At 33.5% G+C, this 16,148-nt stretch overlaps 1 protein-coding gene across 1 annotated transcript; it reads right to left on the reverse strand.

Moving 5' to 3' along the window:
* Positions 1-3,393: 3,393 nt before the first annotated feature.
* Positions 3,394-8,001, reverse strand: LOC132598555 (ferric reduction oxidase 6-like). The gene is made up of 9 exons (XM_060311497.1): positions 7,261-8,001; positions 7,061-7,154; positions 6,775-6,975; positions 5,729-5,963; positions 5,233-5,560; positions 4,876-5,152; positions 4,521-4,776; positions 4,012-4,435; positions 3,394-3,921 (listed from the first exon to the last, which is right to left on the reverse strand). The coding sequence occupies exons 1-9, from the start codon at positions 7,490-7,492 to the stop codon at positions 3,755-3,757; spliced, it is 2,214 nt and encodes a 737-aa protein (XP_060167480.1). The 5' UTR covers positions 7,493-8,001; the 3' UTR covers positions 3,394-3,754.
* Positions 8,002-16,148: the final 8,147 nt, after the last annotated feature.

The raw sequence follows: 16,148 nt of genomic DNA on the forward strand, positions 1-16,148 counted from the left end.
CTTCAAGGCAAAGTTTGCCCATAAAGCATAAGTATTCCCCCATCGACATAAGTTTGGTAAATCCTTAACAAGTTTATGCCGATGGGGGCATACTTTTAATGGGCAAATTTTATGCCGGATCCGGCATAACTTTGCTAATTCCTTCACAAGTGTATGCCGATGGGGGCATAGCGAAATTTAAACTTTGCCTTGCGATTTTTTTTTAAAATTTTGACTGTGTGGGGGTTCGAACCTGAAACCCATGGGATTTAGCGAAGGGCAAAATTTAAAAATTTCAAATATGAAGGGCAAAATTTAAAGACCACCCCAAAAGAAGGGCAATTCTGCTAATTGCCCATTTTTAGTCACCTTCAAAATGAACTTTTAAGAAAAATGAACTTAATATCTGCAAAGATAAAACTGAATCTAAGGTAGATAATACTATATATAATTGTTTCAATGGTATTGAAAAAAGTGTTCTAATTAATTTTATAAGACTGGAAAAACTAACAAGATCTAATAACTTCAACATTTCCTTTAAAATATCCCCAAAATAATGAACATATGCTAATACCAAAAGTAGACTCAAGAAATACTAATAGAAGACTAAAAACTTTGCAACCACATCTATGATCTTCTTCATAACACAGCAGAAAACACCATTAATTACATGTGATGCACAGTCATGACATTGGCTAACAACTCCTAGATCCCAAGCTCTTTCTCGTCCCTCATAAGTCACAGTCATTGAGGAGCAAGGAACATATTTTGTTGAACCTATAGAAAAAAAAAGTTAAAATATGTAAATAGCTTTAATTATCAAAGATGTTATACAGATTAAGATTCATTCAAGATATGCGACCGTTTGAATGTCATTCTAGCAAATTCATCTCCTAGGAATTAAAGCATTTGAACACATTTGCTATATTATTTGCTATATTTTTGGTGAAAATGATAAAATAAATTATGCATAAGATTGAACCTGGGAGGACTCAAAATACTACATTTATGCATACCTTCTTCTCCGACAGGAAAACATATTTTTATTCTTCATCCTAAACCCAGAGCCATCCTTGCTTAGACCACCCAAAAACTTGCCTTTTCTTGAACTCTTTGTGTACTCTTTGTCGGCTATAGATAGTGACGGAGCCAGGATTTTCATTCAGGGGTTCAAACATTCTAAAAGGTAAATATACGAAGAAGTCAGGGAGTTCAATATCTATTATATATACATAATAAAATAATTTTAAATTTTAAAATACACTGTAATTTTTCGCACTCCTGGACATAAGCTGGCTCCGCCCCTGACTATAGAAAAGAGGCCCTATGTCCCTACCTCTCGGCAGAAAATCTCCAATGATCTCGATTAGCATATAAGTGTGGCAATAATGAAGAAATAGAGGGATATCGGTTGTTCTCCAATGTCCAAGATGTCAATAACTACGTATAGCCATAACATTTGTTTAAGCATAAGGTGAAACCAAATTTGTATATAACATTATAGAATTGTGGCTCTTCACCTCCTCGTAATTTATGTTCATTGAAAAAACTGTTACAGATATTGTAGCAAACGTCTTTTCATCTTTAGATTAGTTTAACTTGATAAGTAACTGTTCAATATATTAATTTGAAGAAGCATATGATAGCAGCTAATTAATGAGAGATACTCAATTGTTTTATTATAGTGATTACTACTATTATTTATGGACCATACTTTTACTTTTCTGAAACAATTATTAAGATGAATGTGGTATATGCTAAATCATTGAATGTAATTAACTCCTTAAACTTTTCACCTTTTTGAGATTAACGAAGAGAAGAAGCCTACTTCAATATGTGAGATGTTTTTGGAAGTAAATGAAGAGAGCGAATTCCCTTAATCCATTCACTGCATTTTCATGGTCTATAGCATTGAAGTGCTACTGTTTCATTTTTAATTCACTGGTTCACTTTCAATGTAATTGACAAATGATTACCTAAATAAAATATGACTATTTTATTATATATTTAATTAGATTTTAATTTATTATAAGGCAAAATGGTAATCCAACTTTGAAATTGGGAGCTTCCCACTTTTAGTATAATATATGATATATGATGATATATATAATACAATTTAAACCTTCTTTATAAGGTGTAATTTTTTGATTTATGGTACCCTAGCTCCTTCCTTGCTTATTGAGGGGTGATCTAGAGGTAAAAACTGTGGCTGTTGAAATGAAAAATAGCGTGATTATCCCTTATCTGCAAGTTCTGCCTTCTGCACTCTTTAGCAACACAGGGCTGAAGAGTAGGAGGACCACTCAAGATAGCTAGGAAGGGGGAAATTCCAATTCCACCTGCTACCAAAATGAGATGTTCATACCTGAGAGGAGAAACATGATCAAGCCAATCAATTAGTCAATGACTTAATAATTTAAAAAAAAAGGAAATTGTATATTCAACAGATGTCGCTGCAGATTTACATACATCAAGTGGTATGGTGATTCATGGCCATAAGGACCTTCAACAGAAGCTGTTATTTTCCTGTTATGTTGTAAAAGGGGATCCTTCTCAGATTGTTCTTAAGAAAGATTCAAGATGTTTCCCTTTAGTTTTTATCCAATCTCCAAGAACCTTTATGAGAACTGCGACATGATGTTCCTCATCAAGGGGACTAGAGAAGACACTGAAAGGGTGCCACTGCAGCCAGGATAACTCGCGTATTTATAAGAATATCCAGCCAAGGGTGTTGTAATGTAAATCTACAATGTGAGGAAAGAAGTATTATAATCTAGCAAATAACACTACAGTGTTTTGGAAGCTAGCAAATTACTGTCCGCAAAGAGAAGACATTAGTGACAAAATGAAAAATGGGAATGAAATTTGAGACATACAAAAATCTGAAAATTTATGTGGTATTGAAAATTTGATGTCTCCGTCTAACCCAAAGAGTCACTCAATCCACTGCCCGAGTCATGTTAGAGGCCTTTCCCATTGTATATACAAGTAGATAGATAAACCCCAGAGTGGACCAGCTCAAATGTCGTAGAATTGTATACCAGTATACATAGATTATACACAATATACATAATAACCATGAATTATACATATATTATATATTCATCTGGTTATTTTTAATTTAAGCAGTTGAATGAGCAGTATCTATTTCTTTGTCTTTTTGTAGATAAATTTAGTGCACAGGGCTAACGAGGACATAATTTAAATAGCAACTTGAAGAAATGCCATTTTTGAAGATGACCACCTTATTGGTGCAGTCCATGTCAAAGTACAATGAACCTTTACAAATTTTTAGAATAGAATCGTTGGAAGAATAAAAATCGAAGCAAATTAGATACAAGACACTATGACAATGGTAGGGAATTAAAAAATTCACTGATAATAGGCAGCATGTATATGTAGCTACTAACAGTATAGGTAATATTGTTATAGATATATAATGTTAAAGCTGCATTTACGACGATTGAAAATGTACATGATGCTTACTACAGATAACATAAAGCACAGATACATGCTACAAGGATCAGCGATAAACTAGCTGATATGATCCCATTAGAGCAGTAAAAAGTACTCCTTATACGAGCTATCAGATGCTTACTGGCATTGGCGGAGCCAGATTTTTCAGTAAGAGAATTCAAAATATAAAGAAATACACATACGAAGAAACTAAGGGGATCTGACATCCATTGTATATACATAAAAAAATATTTTAACTTCCTTTATAAGGTGTAATTTTTCGATGAATCCTAGCTCCGTCCATTCGTATTGGGGTGATCTAGAGGTCAAAACTGTGGCTGTTGAAATGGAAGATAGCCTGATGGCCTCTCTGCAAGTTCTGCCTTCTACACTCTTTAGCAACACTGGACTGAAGAGTAGGAGGACCACACACAATCACACCTATATCGACACTTCCCCAACTTTTTGCGTGCGATCCAAATATCTCTGCAGAAAATAGAAGTTAAAACACTTTTTCAAGAAAAACACGAGAGATATATAGACCTTGTAAAGTTCAAACGTTGCCTCCAAACATACCTTGGAAATCCGGTCTTTGACCATATCGAATATTATTGACTAATCGAGACTCTCCAAAATTCTTCTGCTCGTTCTGCCGCAGGATATCAACTTTTTTGGAGGCGTCCTCCCCTGGTTCCTCCTTCGATGAGGTTTTCCTTTCCCAAAGATGCCATAAAGCGATCACAAGACCCCCAAATATAAGAATGCTTGCAGCCATACATCCAATCAACAAAAGCCCCTTGTACCACCAGTAATTTACATTAAATGGAATTATGTAGAAAATGTCCAGCAATGCTACAGTGATCACCAACCCTATTGTGGATACCATGACATATAATCCAGACCATACAACATTTCCAGTACCAACCAAACTAGACATTCGACATCCCTTGAAGCCAGGGGAGATTGTGGTGTGCATTGCTTTAGGTGTTTTACCCTCCTCCTGAGGAAAAAAGAAGTACAATAATTAACACATATAAATAGGGTGATGATACATAAACAAAGTGAAAATAGGAAAAACCAATTACCAATGAAGGTTGTGATTCCCGAGTCACGAATGTTTGAATCTCGAGATTCAGTTTATCAGAGAAAAGTGGACAGATTGCCTCCATGTCAACTGTATCCAGAAGTGGAAGCTCACCCGAATTTTTAATCGCCCATACTATTAGTATATTTCTTGGCAGGCAAGGTTTTCTATCATTGATACGGTGGAGGATATCACTCAAGATAGCTAGGAAGGGGGAAATTCCAATTCCACCTGCTACCAAAATGAGATTTTCATACCTGAGAGGAGAAACATCATCAAGCCAATTAATTAGTCAATGACTTAATAACTGGAAAAAAAACTGTATATTCAATACATATCACTGCAGATTTACATACGTTAAGTGGTATGGTGATTCATGGCCATAAGGACCTTCAACAGAAGCTGTTATTTTTCTTTTATGCTGCAAAAGGGGGTCGTTCTCAGATTGTTCTAAAGAACGATTCAAGATGTTTCCCTTCAATTTCTCAGTCCAATCTCCAAGAACCTTTATGAGAATCGCAACATGATGTTTCCCGTCAAAAGGACTAGAAGAGACACTGAAAGGGTGCCACTGCAGCCAGGACAACTGACGTATTTGTAAGAATATCCAGCCAAGGGCGTTGTAATGTAAATCTACAACGTGAGAAATTAGAATCACTAATAAATGAAGTGGTGAGGATATTAAATCAGTTGAGTCAAAGATTTATTCTTACTTGCAGGTTTTGAAATAACGAGTTCAACGGTTCCACAAGGAAAGCATGTGGCTGAAAGTATGTCAACAGTCTTTCGTGACTGGAAGAATCTAAGGAACCGATCAAGCATGAACAGGAAGATCCCAGCACCAGCTATCATGAAGATGAAATCACCAACATGCAAGGCTAGGAACACCACAAACACCACATACAATTGGTGTGTATAAAAGAACAATTCAAAGTTTTTTCTCCTTACTCCAGGAAGCGAAGTTACCCACATCAGTAAACCAGCTGCAAGGCTGATAACTCCTGGAAGATTGGCTACTCCTATGTTTTTCCAATCGATTAGCTACATTATATAACATTGGCAAAGTCTAAGTTTCCCTTCGTTGTTTACTCTCCAATAACACTAATAAAGATGCATTTCATATAGTGAAGGGCCTTTAGTATGTAGTACACAAATAAAAGGAATCTGTATGGGTAAGAGACAAATGAAACTTTCAATTTTAGAACTCACTTCTTCCACAAGTCGCCCTTGCATTGCCCAGCCAATCACAAAGAACAGACCATGAAGAGTAAAAAGAGCCATAGTAAGATGTCCCAGCCAAACATGATATCTAGTGGCATGTTCAAAAGGGATATCTATAGCTCGAAGAAGAACTGAACCCCGTGCAACAGGTAGAAACAAAAATGCTAAGCAGATTAACCCAATAAATCCAAAGCGAAGGCCCGTTAGCTCCAGAAACACAGCACTGAAAAATATTACAACAGCAGATAATGCTGTAGTTAGAAAAAGAAGATCCTGTTCTCAGAGGAGCCTTCAAGTAAACAACAATGAAATGGTTTTAAATATGAGATATGAACTATGTGGCGGTAAATGTATATATCATCTCGTCAGTTCGAAACCTTTTCACATGGTTTCTTTTCAGATTTAACAGCTGCACAATTTACAAATTCGGTTGACAAAGAAGAGAGGATATAATAACTTACAGCAAACGAATTTAAAAAATCCTTCATTTATATTAGTTAACTGTAAACTGAATTGGGTGGAATTACCTAGTGATGCAAAAAGTTAAACTCTACTGAATTCAGTTTGTTTTCATTAGAGCGGGACAGGAATAAACATAAAAAAACTAGGATGTAATTATTACTCGTATTTCAGTAGGTCGAGTCTAAATTCTGGTTGAAGAATAGAACGAAATCATTAAACAGGCTCTGAATCATGTTTAACTCAAGCTTCAGTTAATTGGAATCGCCAACTACTCGAGAACTAAGAGCTACTGGATAAGAAGATAACATAAGAACAAATTATAAAACTGAGCCATATATGTATAATTGAAAGGATTAAGATAACTAGTTGATGATCACTTTTTCAAGCCAGAATAACATGGTCTAAGCTATAAACGGCAATATGCCTAAATCAGCACAGTTAAAAAGTTCAAAGCTCTAAGCTCTTGAACACAGTGAATCTCATTGCCATCGGAAAACAATTACACTTTATCTTCAGTTACACAGAAAAGAAAGTGTGAAATTCAGGTAATATGATCATGGTGACAGAATTACCTTTTTTCTTTCATGCTGTGTACGTGAAACAAAGATAAGAGGTCAACATCCTGTATAGTGTACATAATTATAGCCCAAACTATGTACACTGAGAAGAGTATAACTCCAATCATTTCTGCAGCTGTAACAACACCGAATGGTCCATCCACCAAAACTGGGAATGTCCATAACCTAAAATTTGGACCTTTCGGAGTTCTCTTCCTACAACAATTAACAATTCTAGATAAGTTAATAGTTCCGCTATCTGGCTGATCACTAAAGAAATCAAGCTAGCAGATAGACATACACTTGAGGTTCATCTTCATCAGAGAGAGCGAGACGAATAATTGCAAGAAACGCAATCACGAAAATTGGGAAACTGAATATCAAGAATATGCTGCCTGCAGTCCAAAAGAAAATGAAACTACTTACTAAATTTACTAAGAAACTGGAAACAAAAAAATGATACAGAATCAAAGCAAGAAACTTTAAAAGTAGGGAAAAAACCTGATGTCCCAAAAATAGTTCCTCGGGTGGCTCGAATAATTTTCCCTTGCAGTTGATTAGTGAATTTTGTAGGTGAGAAGAAAATAAAAGTTGCCCATGCAATGAAGATCACCCACATTATTACTTTGAGAATCAACTTTGTTAATGATACCCAAAGTGGTGTCTTATTGAGATGATCAAATTCATCTTCTTTTTTCAAAAGAAGAGGTACTTGATCTGAGACTTCACCCATTTTTAGAATCTTTAAAATTAGCAACAACTTAACTTGCCTATATCAAAGCACCCCTAAAGTAGTTACCAATATATAGACCAAAAGGCTTCAGAAGAAACCAGAGCCATCAACATCCAATCAGGCTATGTTCAGAATTTAATCTGAAATCTGGCAGAAATGAAGCCACAAAAAAATTAGACCACTCAAAAATTAGCTTCCCCTTGGAAAATGTGTACACAGTGATATGTCTATCACATAATGTAATTCACATTGTCGCTCCAATAAACAAGGAAAAGTCAGTTCATTAGTAGAAAAGGGGTAGAGAAATACGAGGTTCTTCTCAAAGTATAAAATACTGAGACGTTACATCAGTATAAACAGTAGTGGTATAACATTTACGCATGGACCATAGTGTTGATAATACTAGGTTTTTGCAGTTCCACCAAACGAGAATGATAGCCACAAATTTTAGAACAAAATGGAAAGGTGACTTTCGTCACGGAGGTGATGATGAGCTTGAAGTATTTGTTTGAGAACTCTGTGCTTTTGCTAGTAAAAATATGGGTGAGTATGCCTGTCAACCGGTTCCGTGTAACCGGTTTTAACCGGTAACCGGACCGGTTAAACCGGAACCGGAACCGGAACCGGTATAACCGGTTAACCGGTTCCGGTTAACCGGATATTAGTTAACCGGTCCGGTTCCAAATTTTTGTTAACCGGAACCGGTTAAACCGGTTTAACCGGAACCGGACCGGTTAAACCGGTTAAACCGGTTAAAAAAAAAAAAAAAAAAAAAAGAAAAGAGCCGTTGGACTTGGGCCTCGGTAATGGACCGTTGGCAACGGTCCATTTGCAAAAATGGCCGTTGCCAAACGGTCATTTTCTTAATTTTTGGCCCCCAAATTTTTTTTTTTAACACTTTAACCCCTCCCCCACCCCTATATAAACCCTTCTTCATTTTCATTTCAATTCACTCTTCTTCATCTTTCTCTCAAATCTCAATCTCTCAATTATAGTTACTTTGCAATAATTAGCCACAAAGTCTTATTATAGTTTGAACTTTCAATTATTAATTTTGCAATTATAATATTGTTGGTGGAGTTGGTGATTTTGCAACAATCCGAAGTAGCTTTGGTGGATTTGCAATTCTAGCCGCCTTCGCTTTGTTGGAAATTATTCCGGCAATTTGGTACCTTCGTTCCAACTCTATCTTTAATTTTTGCAATTTAATTCTAGCAATTTATTTTTCGAAATTTAATTTACGCAATTTAATTCTAGCAATTTATTTTTTGAAATTTAATTTACGCAATTTAATTTGTTGTAATTTATTTTATTGTGATTTAAATTATTTCTATTTAATAATGTCAAAGAGATTAAGACGTGGTGCCGGTAGTAGTAGTCGTACTGTTAGGGGTGCGCTTAATGAGGAAACATTTGTGGAAGAAACACCTAATTTAGGTATTGATGTTGGTGGAAATAATCCACTTTTAGGTCATGAGGCAATGCAACAACATTTTACCGACACTTTTAATGAAGACTTAGATGATGATGATGATGATGAAACACAACCCCCCGAAAATCCTATAGGAGATACAGGTCCTGCACAATCACATACACAAGACAAACCGCCTAGAACTCGTAGGCCAACAGCTAAAGTTTGGAAATTTATGACTAAGGATAGGGAAAATCAATCAGTTACATGTACCCTATGTGGACAAGTATTTAGTTTTAAGCAAGGAACTGGTAAGGATGGTGGAACGGGTACACTAAATGCTCATATGAGAACCAAACATATGGATGTTTGGGGAGAGCAAACGGGTTCAAATGTGGGGGGGATTCAAATGACGATAGACCCACGAACTGGTAGAAATTTTAAGTATGACAAGAAAAAAGAACGCGTAGAAGTAGCTAAAATGGTAGCTTATGATTGTTTACCATTTTCCTTTCCCTCGGGTTTAGGGTTTGTTACTTACATTCAACGTTGTTATAACCCGTTATTTGAGGGTATTCCTAGAAGTACTTGTAGAGCCGATGTTATAGATTTGTTTAAAAAATATAGATTTTATTTGCGTCATGTATTTAATTCTTTAAATTGTAATGTTTGTCTTACCGCTGATTTGGGTCTTAGTATTAACCATTTAGATTTCTTTGCTATTACATGTCATTGGGTTGATGACAACTGGGTTATGCAAAAAAGAATTATAGCTTTTTTATACGACGAAGGAAAAGGTCGTCACGATGGAAAATTTTTAGCCGATTCAATGTCTACTATAATGAGATTTTTTAACATTTATAGAAAAACACTTTGTATTGCTTTAGATAATGCTTCTAATAATACAAAGGCAATTGGTCTTTTAAAAAGAGAAATAAACCCTCCTCTAAGAAATATTTTTCATGTAAGATGTAGTTGTCACATTTTAAATTTAATTGTTAAAGATGGTCTTATGCATTTTGATGATTCTGTTCAAAAAGTTAGAAATGCTGTTGCGTTTCTTTTTTGTAATGCTAATAGGGGAAGAATTAGAGATTTTAAGAATGCTTGTGTGGAAAATAACCTTAGACCTAGGAAAATTCAAGTAGAAATTGAGACTAGGTGGAACTACACTTACATTATGCTACAACAAGCATATGAGTATAGGATTCCCATACAACAAGTTCACAACAAATATAATATTGATAGTGAGGATTGGTTAACTTATAGGCATTGGGAAGATGTTAAAGAATGTATTGAACTCTTAGAAAATTTTTATAATGCAACTCTTGCTTTTTCTAGACAATTCTATCCCACGGTAACCGGAATTTTAGCCTACTTAGCGGAAATAGCTAGAGTTTTACAAGAGTATAAATATAAACCCGATTATCAAGTGGCTATTTTTGAAATGATAATCAAATTTAAGAAGTATTTTTTTCCCATCCCAACTTTATTTATATTGGGTTCTCTTTTAAATCCTTGTTTAAAAGTGTCTTATACTAAAAATTTGGTTAGTCAAATTTATACATTTTTAGAAATTGAAGAGGGAGTTCAACCATCTTTAGCTGAAGCCGATCTCGCTATTGATGATGAGTTTAGAAGAGTTTTTACTCATTATTCTAGTTTGGAAGAACGTGCTACACCAGTTGCTCCACGCCCTACTACTTCTCATAGTAGCAAAAAGGGCTTGTCGGGTTTAAAAGTTTTACATTCACAGCCTCTATCTTCTTCTACTGCAAACTTTGATGAATTTAACTTTTATTTGATGCAGCCAAATGTGGATATCAGCCAACTGGATGAGGTGGACGTCTTAGCATGGTGGAAGAAGTACAAGGCAAGTACATATATATAGTATATATATTAAGTTATACATATATTTAGTATATATATTAAGTTATACATATATATAAGTATATATAGTATATATATTAAGTTATACATATATATAAGTATATATAGTATATATATTAAGTTATACATATATATAAGTATATAGAGTATATAGTACATATATATAAGTACATATAGTATATATATATATATATATATATATATTAAGTTATACATATATATAAGTATATAGTACATATATATAAGTATATGTAAGTTATACATATATATGTGTATGAAAAGCATTATTCTGTATTGCTGACTTGCTGTTAGGCTGTTAGTCAGTAAATATTTAAACTTTAATTATAAAATTGTATAACATATGTAAATATACCTACAATATACAAATAAATACTATAATATATATATATAATACAAAAAAAAAAAAAAAAAAAAATTTAACGAGTCCAAACCGGACCGGTTCCGGTTTGGACCTTCAAACCGGTTAACCGGAACCGGTTAAACCGGAACCGGTTAGGCGGTTCCGGTTTTGGAACCGGAACCGGCCGGTTTCCTAACCGGTTACCGGTCCGGTTCCGGTTGGAACCGGTTGACAGGCATAGGTGAGACGACTAACCTTCACGAAATTGATAAAGCGATTGCATGTAAAAATATAATTTTAGGTGTTGAAAAGAGCATAATACTCCCTCAAGTCTATTTTAGTTGTCATGATTTATTAAAATAATTGGTTCAAAATATTTATCATTTAAAAAAAATTAATTAATTTCTCACCTCTATTCTTACTTTAATAAATGTGAAGAGATATTAATTTGATGAAATTAAGAGAAATATTAAATTGAAAAAGAAAAAAAAGGCAATATAGAGGGAAGCAAAGTCCCTTATTCTTGCCTAAGCTATCCTTTAATTAAGTGCACTATTTATCTTTTTTTTTTATAACATGAATTTTGACAAATAGTATTATATTAATTTTAAATAATATATATTATTTTTACGGAGAAATCATGAATTAACTGTGTCCCAATTTTAACACCTAAATGGCTCCTGCCCCTATTGCATTTCAGTGTCTCATAGGATTTTTGTCAGTTCCAATCAATTTGTTTTTTGAGAAAGGTCGCCTCTTTTTTGCAGGATGGGAATGATTATCTCTGTATGATGGGGCACATCCATGTTGTCAGATGTTGTTAATTTGTCTGGTCATTCTTTGTGGAACATACAAATATAACAAGTAAAATAGAGCATTATTGGGGTCCGTGAGAAAATAAACTGGATCTGGCCTCATTCACTCAACAGTTACGAAATTTCACTTGTCGCTCCAAAGATAAGTTTTTACTTTTTTTAGAAAGCAAAAACTGAAAGTGTAAAGTTGATAAATCTGACATATTATTACAGATACAATCTTTTGATTTTTTGGCGTGTAGGTAATTACTTATTAATGACTTTACTTATCCTTCTTGCTTTCTTTGGTGGAATGAGATTCTTCAAACAACTGGTCCCTACCAAACCCACAATATATTTATATACGATAAAAATTGGATACGACAAATCGGGGAAACAAGGGATCGAAGGAAGAAGAGGTTACAAGAATATGGGTGAAGACTTTCATTCTGAATCGGAGAAACGCTCAAATCGGAGTTGAGCAGGGGTACCGTTTGGTTCGATTTCTTCGCCATTAGATCGGTCGGGGCCGTTAGTCTGAATATCCATGGCTATTGGTCCGATAGAGCCGTTGTGCGTGAGCCACGCGTCGATAGCGTCCTGTCATGGTCAACCACCAACCATGCGTGTGTCATACAGTATTGTCAGCCTAACCCACTCAGAGTGTCCTTCATCTTATTTTTTAATGATTTTTATTGTATAAGGCCCATAGAAGCAACACTATAAATAGAGTTCATCACTCTCCTTTGGGAAGATTGGCTTCCACACATCAAGAACACTTTGTAATAACAATTTATATACAAAATCTCTCTCTCAAACACCAAGATTTCGGTCATATCTGTTGTGTTTATTTCTTGCACTTCTTCGATCTAATAGCACCCATACATTTGTAAATATATAAGTATATAGCAAGTCGCCGATTATCAATCGCTCTCTTCATATCGTATAACATTTATACATTCTTTTCACCAAGTAAATTGAGACTTAATCACATATCTTATACCATTCATAAATTTAATTAATTATCTAAATTCAGAGTAAACAATATTAATTATGAACTACTCACACTTTCAATTTTCATTATCCTCTATCTAAGCATGGGTATGTTCTTCACTCCTTTCTTTTAATTATAACCAACATTCGCGCAATTTCTTTTTCTCGAGTAAAGGGCGCACGTTTAAAAAAATAAAAATATTTGTATGATTTTCAAACCCTTCAATTCCTCGATAAGGACTGATTAATGTACTGCATTGTGTAATAATAAAAATCAAAATAAAGGAAAGGCTTAGATTAACCCCGTACAAAGTTGCCATTTGATGATATGGGACTAATGGTACGACTCTTTGTAGAGGTAAGTTATTTGATTGTACTAACCTGAAACCTCACTCTCGTATTAATTAGCAAAAAAAAAAATGTTGGATAATTTAAATATTTTGAAGAGTTACATATTTTAAAAAGGGAAAAGAGTGAAAGAAGATTCCCTTTTACTTTGAGAAAAGGGCTAAAAATATATTCCATTATAAATTTAAATAAAAAATATCTCTCATGTCATTAAAATTTTCAAATATACCTCTGTCTTAACCGAAATCCCCAACATAATTCGATTTCATTTTTAAACTCGCTCCACTTAAACTCGACTCAACTAAATAAAAACTCATATGAATTACCTGCTCCTGTTCCTAATGGCTCCAGATGTAGTATCGATAACAAGTTGGTAGCATATGAGTTTTTTATATAGTTGGATCGGTTTAAATAGAGCGGATTTAAAAATGAAATTGACTTATGTTGAGATTTCTGTTAAGACATGGGTATATTTGAAATTTTTTATGCGAGAGAGATATTTCTTACCTAAATTTATAATGGAGGATATTTTTAATCTTTTTTTCCAAAATAAAGTTTCCTATTAAAAAATAAGTGAGGACCAGTTATTTCAATTATAAAGTGAAGCATTTCCTTTTATTGCCGACATATCATTAATTTCCTTTTTTTTTTAATCTATATTCTCCAAGAGACAATTAGGTCCAATCCAAGGATAAAGCTGGGATTTCAATCATTTCATGCTCTAATCTTCATTTGGAATGATGCAAATCATGGTTTACAAAAAATATTTTCAATGAAGTCATCTTGTTGGCGTTTGATTGTTATAAAATCTTTTCTATCAAAAGGGAGAAACTGATTTCTCTCACTTATAGTAGGAAGTCATTTTCCTTGATGACTATGTTTAATTTTAAGTTTTATTTTAGTCAACTTTATATGTCGAGAAAATTAGTCAGCTTTATTTTCAAAAATTGAAACCGCAAATGTGAAATTGACATTTACAGCTACCCCGGGATTTTTACGTTGAAATCTATTGCGTATCATCTTCTTATAAATAAATAAAACTGAAAATTTCACGCCAATTTGGGGGAAAATTGAAATTGAATGGTATAAAAGGTGTTTTATTAAAAATCGGCTCGGCCAAACCGGCGGTTTGTCCACGTAGATCTCGAAAAAATACGCAAGTTAAAAAAAACGCGTAAAACGGACATCCGAGCGCAAAGTTATGACTATCTAAAGTTTGACCACTTTACAACTACTTTTTTTTTAGAATTATATTTATACTCAAAATAAAATTATGTCTTGATTAAAAAATAACACGCTTAAATCAAAACCTTAAAAAATAAAGCACTTAAACCTTAAACAAAACTTACTTCGGGTACCTTTTCAACCCCTAAAACGACGATCCGAACGTTTACGTATCCTTAATTTCATGTTATTTGTTCCAACTAATACTTGCATTATTAATTTTTAGTAGACAAAATTCTTCACAAAACTTGCATTATTAATTTTTAGTAGACAAAATTCTTCACAACACTCTCCCATTTGCTCTTAATATTATCATTATTATTATTATTATTATTATTATTATTATTATTTTATTAACTTTTAATCATATTTTTCCATAACGTAATTTTTACACATCAAACATCAAAAATAAATTTCATCAAAATTGAATCTCATTATAACAGAGCACGCTTCATCACACTATACTTTACATTTACTTCTTTTCTGCAATATTAGGTGTGAGACATTATCTAATACTTGGTCCAAAATATTATTTTAGATAGGCAAAAGTTGTTGCTTCTCTGAATTCTTTTTCTTCAAATTGTAAAGTAACCGGATAAAATCGTTAAAACCAATGGCGTAGCTGGTTCCATGACCTGAAAATATCCTACAATTAGTTGCTACGAAACAATTGTTGTAATGATCCCTCTTGGAAGGGTGCAAATAACTACGTATACGGAAAATGATGGCAAATGTGCGGTGGAAATTACCACTACTCCCTCCGAATAAAAAAAAAAGTCCACTTAGCCATTTACACACCCCTTAAAAAAATACTAACTCCTAGATAAAAATAAGTAATTTGACTAAACTATCCCTAATTAAATAGGCATTGAGATTTGATCATACAACACTTAATAGGGGCAAATATGAAAAAACAAGATTAATTCTTTTTTGATTTGCTAAATGAATTTTTTTTAATAAAAAAAAAAGCTTAAGTGAACTTTTTTTTTTATTCGGAGAGAGTATTATTTATTGACGTAAAGCTACTCAAATTAATGTGATGTGAGGAAATTGATTGTGACAATTTTTCTAAAAGATTAAAATAGAGTCACTCATTTCTCAGCCAAAATCAACATCAACAATACAATAGGTCCACTTGTAGGAACATCATTAATCCGTTTGAGGATCTTTTGGTGTATTTTATTTTTCAGTGTCCTTTTCACGTATTGCTAGCTAGAGATAATAGTTCCACTCAGCCAATCGAAAATGAGGAGTTGGAATAGAAAGTTGTAAGAAAGGGTAAATTTTACTATACCTGATTTTTCACCAAATTAAAAAATATAAGACGCGTCTTTCATACATGTAATTATCAATTAACTATAATCGCACGGTATGTATCCTTATTTTAATTTTCAACAACTATATCTAAATTATTTCATTTGGTGTAAACATTGATGTAGGAAAGTATCCACTGAAATCTAGAAAAAAAAATTAAAAATATATATATATATTTTGCTACTCTTGAGTAACTCAAAAGATTGTTTTAATTGTAAAATTTAAAAACACCAATTATGATTGTTTCTACAAGGACCATAGATAAACTAGCTATTTGTATGATCATTTTTCCCATTAGAGCAATAAAAAGTACTCCGTATA

Source organism: Lycium barbarum, chromosome 6, assembly GCF_019175385.1.
Source record: "Lycium barbarum isolate Lr01 chromosome 6, ASM1917538v2, whole genome shotgun sequence".
Lineage (NCBI taxonomy): Eukaryota > Viridiplantae > Streptophyta > Magnoliopsida > Solanales > Solanaceae > Lycium > Lycium barbarum.

Excerpts from the sequence above, each read along its gene's own strand:
- LOC132598555 (XM_060311497.1), bottom strand. The coding sequence starts at position 7,492 with ATGGGTGAAGTCTCAGATCAAGTACCTCTTCTTTTGAAAAAAGAAGAT. Across the intron at positions 7,155-7,260 it reads AACTATTTTTGGGACATCAG|GCAGCATATTCTTGATATTC; the intron begins GTTTTTTCCCTA and ends TTTGGACTGCAG. Across the intron at positions 6,976-7,060 it reads GATGAAGATGAACCTCAAGT|GAAGAGAACTCCGAAAGGTC; the intron begins GTATGTCTATCT and ends TAATTGTTGTAG.